The 20,100-nt window shown below is 37.1% G+C and overlaps 1 protein-coding gene across 2 annotated transcripts in view; it reads right to left on the bottom strand.

Annotated features, from left to right (window-relative positions):
• The window catches only part of GLRA3 (glycine receptor alpha 3), a 261,833-nt gene that overhangs the window by 16,979 nt on the left and 224,754 nt on the right, over positions 1-20,100 (bottom strand). The window contains exons 8-9 of one of the 2 annotated variants that reach the window (XM_004458668.5): positions 2,999-3,142; positions 1,354-1,398 (exon numbers count right to left, since the gene is read on the bottom strand). In XM_004458668.5, coding sequence (XP_004458725.3) covers positions 1,354-1,398; positions 2,999-3,142 — 189 coding nt within the window. The remainder of the gene's footprint in view (positions 1-1,353; positions 1,399-2,998; positions 3,143-20,100) is intronic. The other variant, XM_012525220.3, reaches the window with a different exon arrangement.

The following is a 20,100-nucleotide window of genomic DNA, read 5'->3' as shown; positions in this document are numbered from 1 at the left end:
TTGTTAGATTGAGAGAAATAATTTTCAAAGAGTCAAAAAACCCAAATTTTGCACAATGCTTAAAATACTATAAAAATAAATGGGATGTACATAATTTCTAACATGTTTGCTTTATCATATTTTTATAAGTATTTATTAACTGTACATGAGGTCAGCCTGATTTTATCAGAGTTCTTCCAGCATTGTTATGTGAAACAATATTAATATATTTCATATGAAAGCTTCTATAGGAATGACTTGTTTATATATATAGAGAGAGCAAGTACTACATCTGGTTAGGCAAATTATGCAATTAACATTTTAAGGTTAAGACAATCAAATAAAGGCAATAAGATTATGTGAAATTACTTTTTACAGGGAAGAAAAACAAAGGGAGAAATTACTACATTGGAAAAAATGTACAATTTTAGTAGCAAAGATAAATACTTGAGTGAGTATATATTATAAAATAAAAGAACTTAATAAGTGCTTTAAAATAATAGTGGATCCAGATATCTGCTAGGAAGTTGAGATTACGGCAATGTACATCTAACATTATGTTTCTTACAGTGATTCTTAATCAGAAGAATACAGTAGAATCATGTGGGGAGCTAATTTTAAATACACTTGACCCCAGAAATTTTATTCAGTAGACTGAAATATTTGTCTATGACTCCCCAGGCTAAGTTTTTGGCTTTGGTAGATTTGTATTCAATTATTTAATGCTATAGTAAAGGACCCCAAGTCGAGCCACCTATGGACCGATCGTGTCTGCTCTAGACTACCCTTCCAAAACTTTAGCCATTATACTTGGACATGCGTCCTTGTGATCCCTTTTTAATTGACAGTATCAAAGGATGCTGTTATGAAAATCAAAATCATTCATTTTCTATTATATATTTTATCATTAAGGATGGATTTTAAAAATAAATAGAATGTACAAGGCATTTTCCCCCTTATTGTGAGGTCTCTCTTTTCTGGCAAATAGGATGCTTTTAGAAATTTGGCTCTAGAAATAAATTCCCCATTTATTTGGAAACTAATTTTGCCAAATTATATGATTATTTCTTCTATGGAGATTATTACAAGGTCTATATTCATTAATATGTATTTAAGGATTGCAAATCAAATATACCTGTTAAGATGAAGGTTAATATTTATTTAAATATCCTTTTACTGACTGAGGAAAGACAGAAGTGGAGTCCTTAGAAAAAGAGAGTTATGGTTCTTAGCTGAAGGGGATGGTGTGTTTGTTTGGCTTTAATATGGAGAGGGTTGTGTTTCCCCACCAAACACTGTCTGGGTGCAGACTATACTGTCTGCTTTTTACTGATGAACACATTCTTCTACTTAGAGTTAAGAAAGTGAATTTACCGTGTCTGAGAAACGGTAAAACTTCTCCAATGCAAAAGCTTCTGTCTGTGGGAAGGTAAAATGGACCAAGAAGGATTGAGAAACCAGAGAATCAAGTCAGATATGGTTAATAAAATTGTAAAGTTTTAACACATATAGCATTTTAACATACATATGTATAAATTAATAGATTGTTACATAAACAATGTATCTACTCCCAAAGTATGAACTGAACTTAAAAGAAAAAACAGAATTTTGGGGGGTACTAGCTCTTAATTACAATTTTTGCCTGCTGAATATTTTAAGTAGTGATTAAAAATCAATAAGATATTACTCTTTTGTAATTCTACATTTTCCTTGAGTGCCAATCACTGAAAAAATATCTTGCCATTTTTCTATGCACTGAAGAGTGAGGGACATCAAATAGTTTTAGCCCAATACACTTAAATGTGGTAAAACTCAGTAAAAAATTGCTTTGGTAAGAATTTTTAAAAAATGAAGAACCTGAATTGAGTGGCTAAACTTTTAGTCTATCACTTTCTCCATTTGGATACTGTGAATGTTGGATATTTTTGGGGTGTAGAATATGTCTGAGCTTGTGGACTTCCCCCACTTGAAACCACATGCATAATCTTCTCATTTCTAGTGTTTGCAGCACATGGTTGATACATTCTAAATTGTACAAGAATTAGGAAGAAGGTAAATAACTGGAAAATAAGAGTGAAAATGCAAAACAAAATGAGTATTGTTTTACTTTTGATTAATGATATTAGAAGGGAAAATTGTTTTTATCAGTCACTAAAGGAAAAGAAAGACAAGAGCTTCACCCATATGATATAGCACTATGTCCTGCTCTGACATTCCAGCAAGTGCCAAACATCATGAAAGAAAGGTAGAGCAAGTAGGCAGTAGAGAGTGGGAAGAAAGGGAGGAAAGAGAAAAGGGAAGTGAGGACGAATGGGAAAAGTCTAGGGAGACCAGTAGACTGGGGTGGCGTAAGGAGAAGGAGATAAAGAAAAGTTACTTTCCCCATCACAAGATGTTTCATTGTTCAGATGATCTGCTCTCCTTTTTGTAAAAAAAAAAAAAAAAAAAAGAAAAAGAAAAAAAAGTTGATCAAATGTAGGCTCCAGCATTGCTTTCTGTCAAATGTTTTCACCCAGAGTCTCCCAATGCTAATGTTCCTTACTGCAGTGAATTTGGTATTTACTGGAGCAATGGGGCTTTTTTGAGTGGCTAAGTAGACATGATGGATTAAGTTAATACTTTAGAATATAGTTAATTCTGGTAAACTCAAGAACTGAGAGATTGTGGCTTAGTGGTTTTTAAAAATTAACGAATATATAAATTTCAGTCAATAATTCAGAAACCTTAAGGAATACTGCAAAAGTTTTAAAAATTGTTAAAAATGCCTACTATATGAATCATATTATTATTTTAAAGATTCAAATCCTATTTTAACTTAAATATTTCAATATGTTGGATCTTGGTCACAATTTTTCCTGTATATACAACTTTGACATTTCTCTGTTGCTTTAAGAGTTCACTTCCTTGTAGTTGCCACACACATTAGAAGAAGTAAAATCAAAGATTTGCTGGTCAATAGAACTCTTCCTTACAGAAGAAACACAGAGGATGCATTTAACCTAGTTCTTTAAATGCTTACCCTATTCTTTCTCTTTCGTCGAAATTTCAGAAGTTCTTTGTGCTGTCTTGATACAAAATTTACTGCCGCATACTCCAGAAGTGCTGAAAACACAAAAAGGAGGCATACTGCCATCCAAATGTCAATAGCTTTGACATATGAAACCTAGTCGAGAGAAAGAGAAAGCAAGCCAATTGTCTTATGTTTTACTTCCATTGAGAACAAAACTGATTATGTTTCTGATTCTGAATCATATCCTTATCTATAAGTCTTAAAAAATAAAAAGAATGGCACAATGTTTTTTACTTAATAGGAATTTTTAGGAAGTTAATTTTCCAAAGTGTACATATTAGCCCTACTTTAAAACTTGAATTTTTTTTTTTTCTAAATGAGACATTAGCCCAAGCATATGATGAAAGGAAACATAAGATGAAATGTAATTTTACCTTCAGGATAGTATATATGAAAGGCATGATGCAACATTGAAATACAGTAATGCTGTTGACCATCTAGTCCTTTTCTTCATTTAAAAATTACTTTGAAATAATTTTAGCCTTATAGAAAAAATTTCAGGAATAATACAAAAAATTCCAGGTTCACAGTTGTTAACTTTTGACCACATTTATATAATATATCACTATACATCCTATATATACTCTACTATGTGTATATATATTTTTTAATTTTTTTAATTTTTAGTTTTCCTTTATTATTTTTTTTAAATGTTACATTAAAAAAATATGAGGCCCATATATATCCCCCACGCCCCTCTCCCCACTCCTCCCATGTCAACAACCTCTTTCATCATCATGGCACATTCATTGCATTTGGTGAATACATTTTGGAGCACTGCTGTACCTCAGGGATAGTGGTTTACATGTATATTCTTATTTTACCTGAACAGGAAAAAAACATTACCTTTTGTGGCATCAGCATTAAATAATTATTTTTGTTGCATACCTTAATAGAGCTAATTAGATGTGGAAAAAATTTCTGTCGCTCACCAAGAATAGAAATAAGGATGAGAGCTACTTATATCTATGAGCAGTAAACTGTTTCCCAGTCTTTCCTGGGAAATGGACAATTACCAAGAATTCTGCTTCTCCACTGATAGAAATAAATGCCCCTTCCCCAAGAAAACATGGATCTAGGAAAATAGAAAGCCATGTTAGGTGTTGGCAAAAATACACTACCTTTTTGGGCATACTGTATAGCTCTCTTTAGGATCAAAACCCTACACAATAGAAACTTAACTACTTTTATACTGATGTGGCATCTGCCTTTCTTTCTCTTTCTTTTCATCCTCAATATTTACTAAGTTATTTTTTGTCAATTATCAATCTATCAGAATTTTGATCTAATTTATGTTATGGTTTAAAAGGGAAGTGGCTCCACATTTGGGGGCAAAGTATGATGGAAGAAGCAATAAATAAAATAAGAGAAATCTGCCCTCCTACCTTTCCCAGCTGGCCCTTCAGGTGTGAAACCAGATTTTGCCCAAGTCTGCTTCAAAATCCCTCTTCCTTGATCCCATGGCACATGTGCTTCCTTTAGCACACGGTACTAAAATTGCTATTTGTTTCTCTTTCTGTTAAAACTGAACTCTTTAAGAGAAGATGGCATTTTGGTCTTGTTTACCACCTCCACTGTTTGACAGATTTATACATTTTTTGCTGAGTGAGTGAACAGATGAATGAAGGTATAAAATGTTAAAATACAGAGGGAAAAATTGAGGCATAGAATATTCACATGGAGATTCACTTTCTTGAGCTATGCTCTGTTAATAATTTGGATTGGGTTGATTTTGTTTTAAAAAGAGACCATTTCTTAACACTACCAGTGGTGCCAACGTAAACATGAATATTCCATCAAAGGAGAGCAGTCCTCTGCATCTCCTCCTGCATCTTTTAAAAAATTATTATTAAAGAAGCTTTAGATTACATAAATGTTATACTGAAAATATAGGGGACTCTTATACACCCTCCTCCTCCCCATTCCAAACTTTTCCCCATTAACAACATTTTTCATTAGTGTGGTACATTTGTTAAAATTGATGAACACATATTGAAGCATTGCTAATTATCATGGTCTGTAGTTTACATTATGGTTTACACTTTGCACCGCACAATTTTAAAGGTTTTGGCAAAATGTAAAATGGCCTGAATCCATCATTGCAATGTCATGCAGAACAATTCCAATGTCCCCCAAATACCCCCATGTTACTCCTATTCATCCCTCTTCCTCCCCTCAGAAACTCTGGTGACCTTTATAGCAATGTTACAAGTTCTAACATTCCTAGAATAATAAGTCTACTTTAATCCATAGTTTCATTCCCCCTGATGTTTGTTCGTTTCTCAATCTTGAGGATTTTGTGATGGAGATGCCCACTTAGCTTCCCATTGAGAGGGGGCTCAGATATCATGAGACAGATGGATGGAACTGTCTTGCTTGTAGTTATACTTTGTTTTTTGGGATGGGCATTGTCCATCATCATACTTTTGTTAGTTGCCCTGGGTGAGCCTAATCAGTTGGCTGCAACTTTGCTGAGATTCAGGGCTCAAATGGCATATGAACACCCAGAAGATTTAAAACTCTGGAACACATATTTAACTGGTATGGTGCTAATTATAGGTTCAAATAAGAGGGGCATAAGAGTCATGTGTAGGAACATTATAAATGAGACAAACTCTGATACAATGGAGGGATAGGTTATCATATGTTCCAAGATAAGTCCCACTGATGGGTGCCAAGTTCCTGAGATTTTCTCCCCAGCCTGTAATGTCCAGGCATCTCTAGAACCTCAAGAGCTGCTCTGCATGAGGCACTGTGGAAGTCAGTGAGATCCTCCTGAGACTTGTATAAGTGTAACCCCTGGAATGACCTCCTGACTCATTTTGAAATCTCTCAGCCATGAAAACTCATTTGTATTTAATATTTCCCCCTTTTGGGCTAGGTCTTTTTTTCAAATGCATTGCTAGTTGGTGCTTGGTAATAATCCCTTGGTGCCAGGAAGGCACATCCTTGGGAGTCAAGTCTCATGCTGGGGGAAAGGTAGTGTGTTTGTATGCTGAATTTGGCTTAGAGAGAGGCCACATTTGGGCAACAAGAAATCTTTCAGGAGATAACTCTGCTCATGTACTCTAGGGATTCGTGCCACTCTATTAGAAAATATAGCAGGACTCCCCAGGATGGGAATTCAGTACTCTTTCAATTATTGTGTTATCTCCATCCACTGAGACAATACCCTAAGACCCTTTAAACACCTTCATCCTCCATAGAGGCATGCCCCAGGGGCACCGTACCCCACACATACTATACCACCACTGACACCCCACACCAGTGATCCTCCCCTGCCGCAGATGTAATCCTTCTGCAATCCAAACCTTCCCCAAAATGAAACAAAGCCAAAAATAAATAACAAAATAAAATTCAAAAAAATTTTTTTTTCATTATGTCTTTCATTATCATAAGAATTGTAATCTTTTATGTACAGTGACAATTTCTTCTGCATGATTCCCCAGTATCTTGTTTTTTTTAAAAGAAGCTTTGGGTTACGGAAAAGTCACATAGAAAATGTAAGGGATTCCCATTTAGCCCACCCCTTCCCCTTTCACGTTTTCCATCTTACTCAAGTGTGGTGCATTCAGTACAATTGATGAACAAATATTGAAGCATTGCTATTAACCATGGTCAATGGTTTACATTATCTTTCACATTTTTCACTGTACACTTTTACAGGTTTTGACAAAATGTAGAGTGGCATGTCCCTGTCACTACAAGATCATGTAGAACAATTCCAGTGCCCTAAAAATGTCCTATGTTTCATCTACTCTTCCTTCCCCTGCCCCTTGGAACCTACGATAAACATTGTTTCTATTTTTGAAGAGTAAGATAACATAGTTTTGTGCATTAATATTTAGGCCTGGACATATTGGTCTGTTCTCTATTATTAGGGACAGCCTATGTTCTAGAGAGATTATTGCCCCTCTGTTTGAGAACATAGCAGGACTTTCTAGGATGGGAGTTTAATATTTTCTTGTTTATTGTGTGGGTCTCCACCCACTGAGATGACACATTATGACAAGATGAACACATTCAGATTCCACAGAACCATGCCCCAGGTGTGCCCTATTCCACAGAATCCCAACTCCAACTCTCTGCACCAGTAACCCTCCCATCATATTTGCCAAATGAACATTCCCTCTTTGTAGTTTTAACTTTAACCCCAGACCTACAATTCCCCATAGTTCACCTGCTCTTTCCTTCAGCCCTCCCCATATCCACATATCTGACAGTCAGACCCAACACCCCCACAGTATTCACCCTCACATTCCAACACTGTCGACCTCTCTCACATCCCTGCACCACTATCACTCCCATTCACTGACACAATATATATTTCCAATTTGTTTATCCATTCATCTGTTGATGGACACTTGGGTTGCTTCCAACTTTAGGGAATAGTGATTAATACAGCTGTGAACATTGGTGTGCATATATCTCTGGGTGTATCTGCTTTCAGTTCTTCTGGGTATATACCCAGCAGTGGGATTGCTGGATCATATGGTGATTCTCAGGTTGGCTTCCTGAGGACCACCAATGGTACAATGGCTACACCATTCTACATTCCTCCCAGCAGTGAATGAGGGTTGACTTTCCTCCTCGTCCTCTCCAACACTTACAGTTTTCTGTTTTTTTTTAATAGCCACCAGTCCAATATGTGTAAGATGATAACTCATTGTAGTTTTGATTTGCATTTTCCTAATAGCTAGTGGTGTTGAACATCTTTTCATGTGCTTTTTAGCCATTTGTATTTCTTCTTTGGAGAAATGTCTAGTCAAATTTCTTGCTCATTTTTAAAATTGGTTGTTTGTCTTTTTATTTTTGAGATGTAATTCTTTATATACGCTGGGTACTCAGCCCTTATGGTATAATTGGTCACCTAATAGTTTTTCCTATTGTGTAGCCTGCCTTTTCACTTTATTGAAAAACTCCTTTGAAGCACAGAAGTTTTTAATTTTGAGGAGGCCTATTGATCTCTTTTTTCCTTCACTGCTTATGCTTTGGGTCTATGAAACCATTTCCTACTATAAGACCTCTTAGATGCTTCCCTACATTATCTATATTATCTTCCAAGAGCTTTATGGTCTTGGCTCTTATATTTTGACCTATGATCCATATTGAGGTAATTTTTGGTAGGGTGTGAGATGGTGGTCCTTCCTCATTCTTTTGCATATGGATATCCAGTTCTTCCAGTACCATTTGTTGAAGAAGCCATTCTGTCTCAGTTGAGTGGGCTTGATGGCCTTGTGGAATATCAGTTGATTGCATGTATGAGGATATATATCAGAACTCTCTATTCAGTTCCATTGGTCAGTATGTCTATCCTTGTTCTATACCGTCCAGTTTTTTAAAAGATTTATTGAAGCATATCACTCATACATAAACATACACAAACAATAAGAATATAGTAATAGTTGTGAACTTACAAAACAAATATACATAACATCATACAGGGCTCTTACACCTCACCCTACCAATACCTTGCATTGTTGTGAAACATTTTTAACTAATGATTAAGGAGCATCTTCAAAATATTACTACTAACCAAAGTATTTTCCCCCAATCCACCCTATTATTATTATTGTATCATTTATGCAAGAACATACATAAACAGTAAGTATATAGTAAAAGTTGTGAATGTACAAAGAAAAAATGCATTACATTATATAGGTGTCCAATACATAAACTCACCACCAATACTTTGTATTGTTGTGGGACATTTGTTACAAATAATGAAATGTTCTCAAAATCTTACTAATAACTATAGTCCTTAACTTGCATTTGGTGTATTTCCCCCACAACCCACCCTAATATTATTTTTAAAATATATTTTTATGGCAGAAGTAAACTTACAAAACAATCATGCACACATGCAGAATTTCCATACAACAGCCCTCTATCAACACACCACACCATGGTGGAACATTTGTTGCAAATTTTGAGATAATATCATCAGATAATTACCACCAACCATGGTCCATCATGTACATTTAGCACACTTTTTCCCTACTCTTCCATTATCAGCACAGTACATCTTTTAACATAGAAGCACGAATATTACATTTACTGTTAACCACAGTGCATAGATCATGCCAGTTGTATTTTTCCCATGCTTCTCCACATTCCCACCTCCCTGCATAGTGATTTACATGTGTTCTAGTTTCCAGAGCTAGACTACCCTTTTCAGTCACATTACCATTTATAAACCAGCTGTTGCCCACTATAATGTTTTACCATCCACTCTACACGTTTCCACACTTTACAGTAAAGTTAATTAAAATGTCTACATGCATTAAACATCAGTAGTCCATCTCAGTCCTCTGATGTCCTTTAAGAATCCACCACCTACCACCAGGTATTGAAGATACTTTCCTACATTTTCTTCTAGAAGTTTTATGGTTCTTGCCTTTATATTTAGGTTTTTGATCCATTTTGAGTTAATTTTGGAGTAGGTGTGAGAAAGGGGTCATCTTTCCTTCTTTTAATATGGATATCCAGTTCTCTCAGCAACATTTTTTGAATAGACTGTTCTGCCCGAGCTGGGAGGGTTTGACAGGCTAGTCAAATTACTTGACCACAGATGTGAGGGCCTGTTTCTGAATCATCAATTCAGTTCCATTGGTCTATGTGTCTGTCTTTTTGCCAGTACTATGCTGTTTTTACCACTGTAGATAGGTAATATGATTTAAAGTCCAGAAGTGAGAGTACCCCAACTTCATTTTCCCTTGTTAAGATGTTTCTGGCTATTCAGAGCTCTTTGCTCTTCCAAATAAATTTGATAATCATGTTTTCCATTTACTTAAGAAATATTGGTGGAATTTTTATCAGAATTGCATGGAATCTGTGGGCCAATTTGAGTAGAATTGACATCTTCATGATATTTAATCTTCCAATCCATGAGCATGGAATGTTCTTTCAATTATTTAGGTCTTTTTTTGATTTAACAATGAGTTGTAGTTTTCTGAATACAGGTACCTTACATCATTGGTTAAGTTTATTCCTAAATATTTGGTTTTTATCTGTAATATTATATTTTCATCACCCTTTAGATAATTTTAGTTACTTTTACTGATATAGTCTTCATTTCTAGATGTCTTCCAGGCCTCTCTCTCTTGTCTTTTCTTTTTAGGCTGTAGCACATCCTTTAATATTTCCCACAAAGCTGGTCTCTTGGTTACAAACTCTCTCAGTTACTGTTTATTTGTGAATATTCTAAACTCACCCTCATTTTTGAAAGACAATCTTGCCAGATATAAGATTCTTGGCTGGAAGTTTTTCTTTCAGTACCTTAAATATATGATACCATTGTCTTCTTGTCTCCTCAGTTTCTGGTGAGAAATCAGCACTTAATCTTATTGGATGTCTCATATGTTATGCATTGCTTTTTTCTTGCTGTTCTCAGAATTCTCTCTTTGTCTTTGGCATTTGACATTCTGTAGTATGAGTCTCAGAGCTGGTTTATTCAGATTGAATTGGATGGGACTACATTGTGTTTCTTGGACACAGTTATCTATGTCCTTCAATAGGGTTGAGAAATTTTCTACCATTATTTCTTCAAATATTCCTTCTGCCCCTTTTCTCTTCTCTTCTTCTGGAACACCTATGACATGTATGTTTGCATGTCTCTTGCTGTCATTTAGTTCCCTGAAACTTTTCCTTTCTTTCCTTCATCTGTTCTTTTTCTTTTATATCTTTTATTACCTTTTTTTTAAAAAAAGACACATAGATCACTCAAAATGTTACATTAAAAAATATAAGATTCCCATATACCCCTCCATACCCCCATTCCTCCCACAGCAACTACCTCTTTCATCAGTGTGGCACATTCATTGTATTTGATGAATACATTTTAGAGCAGTGCTATACAGCATGGTTATAGTTTACATTGTAGTTTACACTCTCTCACAATCAATTTAGTGGGTTATGGCAGGATATATAATGTCCTGCATCTGTCCCTGCAATATCATTCAGGACAACTCCAAGTCCCCAAAATGCCCCCATAGCACACCTCTCCTTCCTTCTCCCTAAACTCAGCAACTCCCATGGCCACTGTCTCCACATCAATGATAAAGTTTCTTCCATTACTAGAGTCACAATAATTCTATAGTATAATGTCAGTAAGTCCACTCTAATCTATATTTCATTCCTCCATCTTGAGGATCCTGGGATGACAATGTCCACTCCACCTCTAAATTGAGAAGAGGCTTAGATCCCACATGGCTGATGGGTGGGATTCTCCTGCCTGCAATTGTAGATGCTCTCATTTCCCTGATGTGGTGGTTAACCATCCCTACCTCCCTGTTAACTGACATGGGTAATTTCAACTAACCAGAGAGTAGGTGTTGCAACTCTGCTGAGGCTCAGGACCCAGCTGGCAGATGGACAGTCCAGAGATTCAAGTCTTCCGAGCATATACCAATCCCAGCACCAACCACAGGTTCACTAAAAGTGACAGAAGAGGCATGCGTAGAGAGATCCCATCTGAGTCCAACTCCATCACACTCAGGAGCACAAATTCCAAAGTAGGGCCCACTGGCAAGCAATGAACTCCACAGCCATATCCCATGAGCATAGGAACTGGGTGTTTCTGTAGCCCTCAGTAACACCCTACCTGGTTTGTATCTACTTTGGCTGCTGCATTCTCATTTTAGGAAACTGTCGCACTCCCCAGTGGAGCAGCAACAATCCCCTAAGTGCAAGGGCAAAGACCAATGAAGAAAGTTGGTCCCTCGATAGTGATGACTATGCTTATGAACCTGTGTGCTTGAAATTTCAACTAGGACTAGAGCCACAGGGTACCTAAGCATTATCTCCTGAGAACCTCCATGTTGCTCAAATGTGGCCACTCTCTAAGTGAAACTCAGCATGTAAATGCATTACCTTCCCCCCAGCATGGGACATCACTCCCAGGGATGAGCCTTTCTGGTGCTGAGACATTACTACCAAGCACGAGCTGGTGGTGCAACTAGAAAAAAATCCTGAATATAAAAAGGAAATGGTAAAGATACATGAGTTTATATGGCTAAGAGACTTCAAAATGAATTAGAAAGGTCATCAGAGGGATTGCATTTATGCATGTCTCAGCAGGATCTCTGAGACAGCCAAAGTAGATACAACCACAGGTAGTGGTGCTCCTGAGAGCTACAGAGACTTCTGTTCTTTGTATGTTTGTTTTCAGAGGCCATTTCTTCATGCTCACCAATCCTTTCTTCTGCCTTCTCAAATCTGCTATTATACAATTCCAGTGTATTTTTAATTTCATTTATTGTGCCTTTCATTCCCATAAGACCTACTATTTTTCTATGTATGTTTTCAAATTCTTCTTTGTGCTCATCAAATGTCTTCTTAATATCTTTAATCTCTTTAGCCATCTCATTAAATTTATTAAGGAGATTTCTTTGAACATCTGTGATTAGTTGTTTCAACTCCTTTATGTCATCTGGAGGCTTATCTTTTTCCTTTTTAAATGGGCAATACCTTCCTGTTTCTTGGTGTGGATTGTCAATTTTTGTTGGTATCTTGGCATCTGGCTTACTAGATGTATTTATTTTGGGTGCAGTTTCTCTCTTTAGTTTAGGGCTTCTTGCTCTTTCTCCCTTGTTGGTTGTATAGTAGGAACCATGGATGTAGTTGGTGCTAAGTTGTGGAGGCTTAAGCTGTCCTCATTGGCCCAGGGACTGATGAATGTTTTTACATATTTTTCCTTTGCTGGGGTTAGGGACAGAGCCACAGCCATGTGTAATAATCCAAGTTGTGCAGACCTAGACTGTAGTTGCCCACAGAGACTGATAAAGCTTCATGCCCCTTTCTCCCCTGTCTAGGGCAAGGATGGTGTTGCCGGTGTGGGCAGCAATCTATGCTGTGTGGGTCCAAAATGACTGCAATTGCCTCAGCAGACTTCCAACTATTCAGTCTGTACTAGCTGAATGTATCTTCACTTACTTGGAGAGGCTGGTGCAGTGTCCATGAGCTTCCTCCCTGATAAGAGGTGGGACTGAAGCCTAGGCTAGGGCTGCAGGCTGATCTTGGTGAAAGAAGCTGGTCCCTACCTTGACTGTGATTTTCAGTCAGCCTGGCTTCCCCTCATGCTGGATGTGATGTTAAAGTGGTGGCTACCAGACTCTTTCTGGCTTGGACAGGTTCAAACTTTACCTGTTCTTAGAGTTATACTTTAGCCAGCTGGATTTACTAATCAGTAGCTGAAATCGGTGGCCAACTGTTTCTTCCTCCACTGTTTTTGGGACATAGCGCTTCTACTTCCAGACACAGAATAGCTCCTGATGTATCTTAGGCTGCCAGATTAGGATGATAACTGGCTTCCATGGCAGGGCCTATATTTTCCTGGAGAGGCTGGCACAGTCTCCCCAGTTTCTTCCTTGCTGGAGGTGGGGCTGGGGTTTATGCTAGAGCTGTAGTCTGATCTGGATGGAAAGAAGCCACTCCCTACCAGCACTGTGATTTTCATTCTGGGGCATTTCCCCTTGTGCCAGGGGCAGAGTTAAAATGGCAGCTACTGGCCTCTTTCTGACTGGAATGGGTTCAAACTTCAACTGTTCTTAGGATTATACTTTAGCCCACCAAATTTACTAGTCAGTAAATTTCCCCCTGTTTTTGGCAAGTGGAGTTTCCAATTCCACCTGCAGAATAGCTCCCCAGGTGGCTTGTGCCACCAGTGGAGGATGGGCACAGGACTCCATGGCATGAAGAACTCTACTTATGAATCTTCTCTTGAGATGGGCAGTCTCCTCCTTCCATTCTTTCTAGGATGTTGTACAATGCTCTTCTGGTCTCCTGGAGCCCTCAGACAGGTGCTTTAGATAACTCTAACTACTGTGTAGCACGAGCTGACTCTAGGTTCTCCTTACTCTGCTGCCATCTTGCTGGTTGTCTTACCATGCAGTTTTGACCACTGTAGCTTTGTAGAATGCTTTAAGGTCAGTAGTGTGATTCATCCAATTTTGTTTTTCTTTTTTCAATAATGTTTTTGGCTATTGAGAGCCCCTTGCCCTTCCAAATAAATTTCATGATTAGCACTTCCAATTCAGTAAAAAGAGCTGTTGTAATTTTTATGGGATTGCATTACATTTGTAAATCAATTTGGGTAGGACAGACATCTTAATGATGTTTTGTCTTCTGATCCATGAACACTGAATATTCTTCCATTTATTTAGGTGTTCTTTGATTTCCTTTAAAAATGTTGCATAGTTTTCTCTTTACAAATCCTTTACATTTTTACTTAAGTTTATTCCTAGGTACTTGATTCTTTTAGTTATTGTTAAAGGAATATTCTTGATTTCCTTCTCAGATTGCTTATTATTGGTGTACAGAAATGCTACTGATTTTTGCATGTTGATCTTATATCCTGCCCCTTCTCATTTATCAGCTTTAGAAGACTTGTAGATTTTTCAGGACTTTCTTCATATGGGATCATGTCATCTGCAAATAGTGAATTTTTCACTTTTTCCTTTCCAATTTGGATGCCTTTTATATCTTTTTCTTGCTTAAGTGCTCAAGCGAATACTTCAAATACATAGATAAATAAGAGTGGTGACAGTGAGCATGCTTGTCTTTTTCCAGATCTTAGAGGGAAGGCCTTTAACATTTCACCATTGAATTTGATGTTAGAATGGGATTTTCTTATATACCCTTTAACATGTTGAGAAAGTTTCCTTATCTTTTTAAGTGCGTTTATCAAGAAAGGATGTTATATTTTGTTAAATGCTTGTTTTAATCAATAGAGATGACCAGTGATTTTATTTTCTTTCAATCTGTTAACATGATATGTTACACTGATTGATTTTCTTATGTTGAACCATTCTTGCATGCCAGAATGAAGGCTACCTGATCACTGTGCTAAATTTGTTTGGTGTGTTGTCGAATACAATTCACAAGTATTTTCTTGAAGATTTTAGTATTTAGGTTCATTTAGTTTGGTCTGTAATTTTCTTTTCTTGTGGCATCTTTATGTGGCTTTGGTATTAGGATGATGTTGGCATTCATAGAATGAGTTAGGCAATGTTCCTCCACTTCTGTTTTTTGAAAGAGTTTAAGAAAGATTGGAGTCAATTCTTTCTGGAATGATGGATAGAAATCACTTGTGACGCCATCCTGGGGTTTTTGTGGTTGGGAGGTTTTTGATGACTAATTCAATCTCTTTCCTTGTGATTGGTCTGTTGAGATCATCACTTTCTTCTTTCATCAATATAGGTTGCTTGTGTGTTTCTAGAAATCTGTCCACTTCATCTAAGTTATCCATCTTGTTGGCATACAATTTTTCAAAGTATTCTATTATGATACTCTATTTCTGTGGGATCAATAGTGATATCCCCTCTCTCATGTTCTATTTTATATATTTGTATCTTCTCTCTTTTTTATTTGTTAATCTAGCTAAGGGTTTTTCAATTTTATTAATCATTTCAAAGAACCAGATTTTTGTTTTTAAATGTTTTTAAAATTATTAATTTCATTTCGTTCTGCTCTAATCTCTTTTATTTCCTCCTTTCTGCTTGCATTGGGATTAGTTTGTTCTTCTTTTACTAGTTACTCCAGGTGTTCAGTTAGGTTTCTGATTTTAGCACTTTCCTCTTTTCCATTATGCATTTATGGCTATAAATTTCCCTCTCCATATTGCTTTTGGTACATCCCATAGGTTTTGATATGTTGTGTTCTCATTTTCATTCTTTTCAAGGTAGTTACTGATTTCGTTTGCAATTTCCTCCTTGACCCCTGATTGTCTAAGAAAGTATTGTCTAACTTCCATATCTTTATGACTATTTGGGTTCTCTATCCCTTATTAGTTTCCAGCTCCATTCTGTTGTGGTCAGAGAAATTACCTTATATAATTTCATTCTTTCTGAATTTGTTGAGACTTGTTCTGTGACCTAGCATATAGTCTATCCTGGAGAATGTTCCATGTGCAATCAAGAAGAATGTATATCTGAATGTATATGGGTGAAATGTCCTGATGTCTATTAGGCCTAGATCCTCTAATGTATTATTCAAGGTCTCTGTTTCTTTATTGACCCTCTGTTGAGCTGTTCTGTCAATGGTGATATGGTGTATTAAAGTCCCCCATTATAATTATAGAGGCATCTATTTCTCCACTTAGTTTTTCCAATATTTGTCTCATGTAGCTTTGGGCACCCTTGTATGTGCATAAATGTTTATGATTGTTTTTTATTCTTCATAGATTACTCACTTTATTAATATATAATATCCTTCTTTGTCTCTTATAATAATTTTGTATTTAAAGTCTATTTTGTCAGATATTAGTATAATTACTCTTCTTCTTTTTTGTTTATCATTTGCATGTAAAACCATTTCCCAACCATTCACTTGCAACTTCTTGTGTCCCTGGGTCTAAGGTGAGTTTCTTGTAGACTGCATATAGATGGATATTTCCTTATCCATTCTGTTAATCTATATATTTTGATTGGAAAGTTTAATCCATTACCATTCAATGCTATTACTGTCAAGGCAGTATATACATTAGCCATTTTTTCTTTAGGTTTATAAATGTCATATTTTGTTTTTCTTTCTGTTTTTAGATTTTTAATTATTCTTAGTAATACTCTTCCTTTTTACACTCTCCCCCAACCCTCTCTCTCCTGTTTTTTTCCCCCCTTTTATCCTGTAGAACTCCCTTTAGTATTTCTTGAAAGGCAGATTTCTTGTTGACAAATTCTTTTAATATTTGTTTATCTGTGAATATTTTTAACTCCCCCTCAGTTTTGGATGTTAATTCTACTCAGTTCAGAATTCTTGGCTGACAGTTTTTTCTTTCAGCACCTTAACTATGTCATACCACTGTCTTATCACCTCCATGGTTTCAGATGAAAAATCAGTACTTACTCTATCAAGCTTCCCTAGTATGTGATGGATCTCTTTTCTCCTGCTGCTTTCAGTATTCTCTCTTTGTCTTGAGTGTTTGACAATTTGCTAAGAATATGCCTTGTAGTAAGCCTGTTAGGATTTATACTGTTTGTAGTGTGCTGCACATCCTGGACATGTACATCCATATCCCTCAAAAGAGTTGGGAAGTTTTCAGCATTATTTCCTGCAACACTCCTTTCTTTCCCTTCTCTTATTCCTGAGGGATGCCTATAAATGGAGTTGAAATTGAAGGGCATCAGAGGAGGAAATGCATTTTGGGTTGTCATTCAATTACCTGAGTCCCTCCTGAATTTTTTATATCTTTTTATCTATCTATTCTATCTTGTGATTTTAGATGTACTATCTAAGTCACTAATTCTTTCCTCTGCCTTTTCAAATCTTCTCTTATGTGCTTCCAGTATATTTTTAATTTCTTCAACTGTGCCTTTCATCACCATCAGATCTGTTATCTTTTTATGTATGTTAATGATTTCTTCTGTATGTTCCCCCAGTATCTTCTTAATATCCCTTATCTTGTCTTTCACTTCATTAAGTTGATTCATGATTTACATTTGGACATCTTTGATTAATTGTTCTGCATTCTGCATCTCCTGTTTTTTAGTTTGTTCGTTGGACTGGACCATGTCTTCCCCATTTCTTAACAAGGCTTTTAGTATTTTGTTGGTATCTAGGCATCTGTTTATGTTGATGGGCTTTTTCAGATGGTTAGCTTCTCTTTCTCCTCTAGGGTTTTATTTTGTTTTGCTTAATGTTAAGGTTCCTCTTTGACACTTGGTTCTACTTATTCCACACTCTTGCAGTTGTCCATGTTTCTGGGTTTTGTGTGGCCTCTTTGTCTCTCTCTCTCCCTCCTGGATAATATGCAGCATGCTCCTGGTCTGCAGATCCCCAAAGCAGATCCCTAGGGCAGCTTTTTGCCTTTCCTCCATAGTTTCTTTGAGAGAGTTGAACCCTACCTAGCTACTCTGATGCCATCTTCCCAGAAGTCCTTCTCCTGTATCTGGAATGTGACTTCTGCTGGTCTAATGGCCTCTACTGGGCAAAGAACAGTGCACTCTCAGTTTATTCCAATACCACTTAAATGTAAAGTGTGGATTTAAATCTAATAAATCTTACAGGAAATTTCTGGCTGTACTCAAATGCACAGAGTACTGGAAGATATAATACAGATTTCAGAGTAGCTATCTCAAACCACATCATTCCTGAAAGAATATGACTCATAAAGTAAATGTACATTCTGTAACAACCTGACTCTATAATGACGTGGACCAAACTTATTAAATCAGAGCTATACTTTTCAAATTAATAAAATTGATGTTTTCATTGACTACTGACATATGCTTATGTCATTTGTACCTGTCATGGTTTGGCTAGTTGTGAATGGTGCCCAATATTCAGCGTCAAAGGTCTACTTTACTCATCTCCACCTCTGATGCTCTTCATTTTCAACTCCATTTCTCCTCCTCTACCCTAGCTTCACTTCCAAGTACAGGAAACACTCGACATGGGAACTTTGGTGCTCCAGGGCTAGTAACTTTAAAATAAAGTCAGCAGTTCTTACTCCAACACATTCCCTACACTCTCACAACACACAACACATTCTCCATGTGATTCAGAATGATCACCTTTTGTGTGTGTGTGTGTGTGTGTTACTGGGGCTGGGAATTGAACCCAGGACTCCATATGTGGGAAGACAGCACTCAACCACTGACCCACTTCTGCTCCCCTGAGTAGGATTTTTGTTTGTTTGCTTATTGTTTGTTTTGTTTTTAGGAGGCACCAGGAACCAAACCTGGGACCTCCTATGTGGGAAGCAGGCACTTGACTGCTTGAGCCACATCTGTTCCCTGAGAATTATCACTTTTGACCCTGTGCAGTTGGCTGTCCTATGGGGAGCCTCATTCTGATTCAGCTCAGTCCCATGGAATACCTTGCCAATGATCCCATCCACTTGGCTGTTAGGTCCCTAGTTCTATTTTTAGCAATAATTTCTCCTCAGCATTATTCCTTGAATATGAGGGCATGGGGAACTAAAACTCCAAAGGCCTCTGATTTGATGCAGTTGCCAGCAGGACCTTTGTTCTGGAAACCACTCCTCAACCATTCTGTAGAAGGCTACTTCCTTCTCGAAGTCTTCTCTTGCCCTGGCTCCTGAGCCCTGTGTTCTTGGGTTTCCCTCCAGCCACTTCACCCACATATGCTTTGTGGGGTCTTTCTCCTCTTCTTCCTTCCTCAGAGGTGTGGCCTGGGCACTCTTCTAGTCTCACTCTGATACCACTAGATGACCTTATCCATTCCCATGGCTTCAACTCCACCTCTGGTTTCACGACCTCCAAATCTCCACTTCATGACTAGACCCTTCTCAAGCTAGGTACTTGACAGCACCCTTCAGATATTTCAGGTATCTCAAACTTAATGTGACTAGAGGGAGCTGTAAATTTTTATCTGATTTCCCACACACCAAAGAAAACAGACGATCTCCTTTTCTTTGTTACTGAAAAGCTCCACTCTGTCTTTGTTTGTTCCGCCCAAAATCTAGGAGTTCTCTCACTCTCTCATGCCAACCATAAGCTCTGTTAAATCTACTTTCTTGCTATTCTCAAATTTATCAATATCTTCCCTTACTGTCATCACGTTGATCTGTGCCACAATAATCTGTTTTCCAGTCTCTCAAATCTACTCTTGACACTACAGCAGTTAATTTTGAATGCAAATGTGACACCATCACTTCAAAACTACTCTTTGCTTTCCACCAACTTACAATCCAAAATCTGTTTTATGATGCATGAAGACCTTCATGAGTGTGCCCCAGTTTACTTCTCTTACCACATCCATTTATTCACTTTTTTTCCATTCAACATTTATTGGATACTGTGATGTGACAAGTTCTGTTCTTAGTGCTGTAGGTAGAGATGAGTAAGTTAGCAAAGGTCCATCTTTAATGGAGCTTACAGTCCAGTTGCGTTAAACATACAATAAGAAATAAATACACAAGCAAGAAAATTTAAGAGAAGCACTATAAAGAAGATAAACTGAGGTAATGGGATAGATAATGCTTACGTGAAGGGGGCTACATTAGGTGGGGTGGTCCATGAAGGCCTCCTTATGCCACTTTCTTACTTGCTTATTATTCTTTAACTACATAACCACACTTTTTTTTTTTTCAG

This window comes from Dasypus novemcinctus, chromosome 1 (assembly GCF_030445035.2).
Source record: "Dasypus novemcinctus isolate mDasNov1 chromosome 1, mDasNov1.1.hap2, whole genome shotgun sequence".
Classification (NCBI taxonomy): domain Eukaryota; kingdom Metazoa; phylum Chordata; class Mammalia; order Cingulata; family Dasypodidae; genus Dasypus; species Dasypus novemcinctus.
This window is presented reverse-complemented; position numbering and strand designations above follow the sequence as displayed.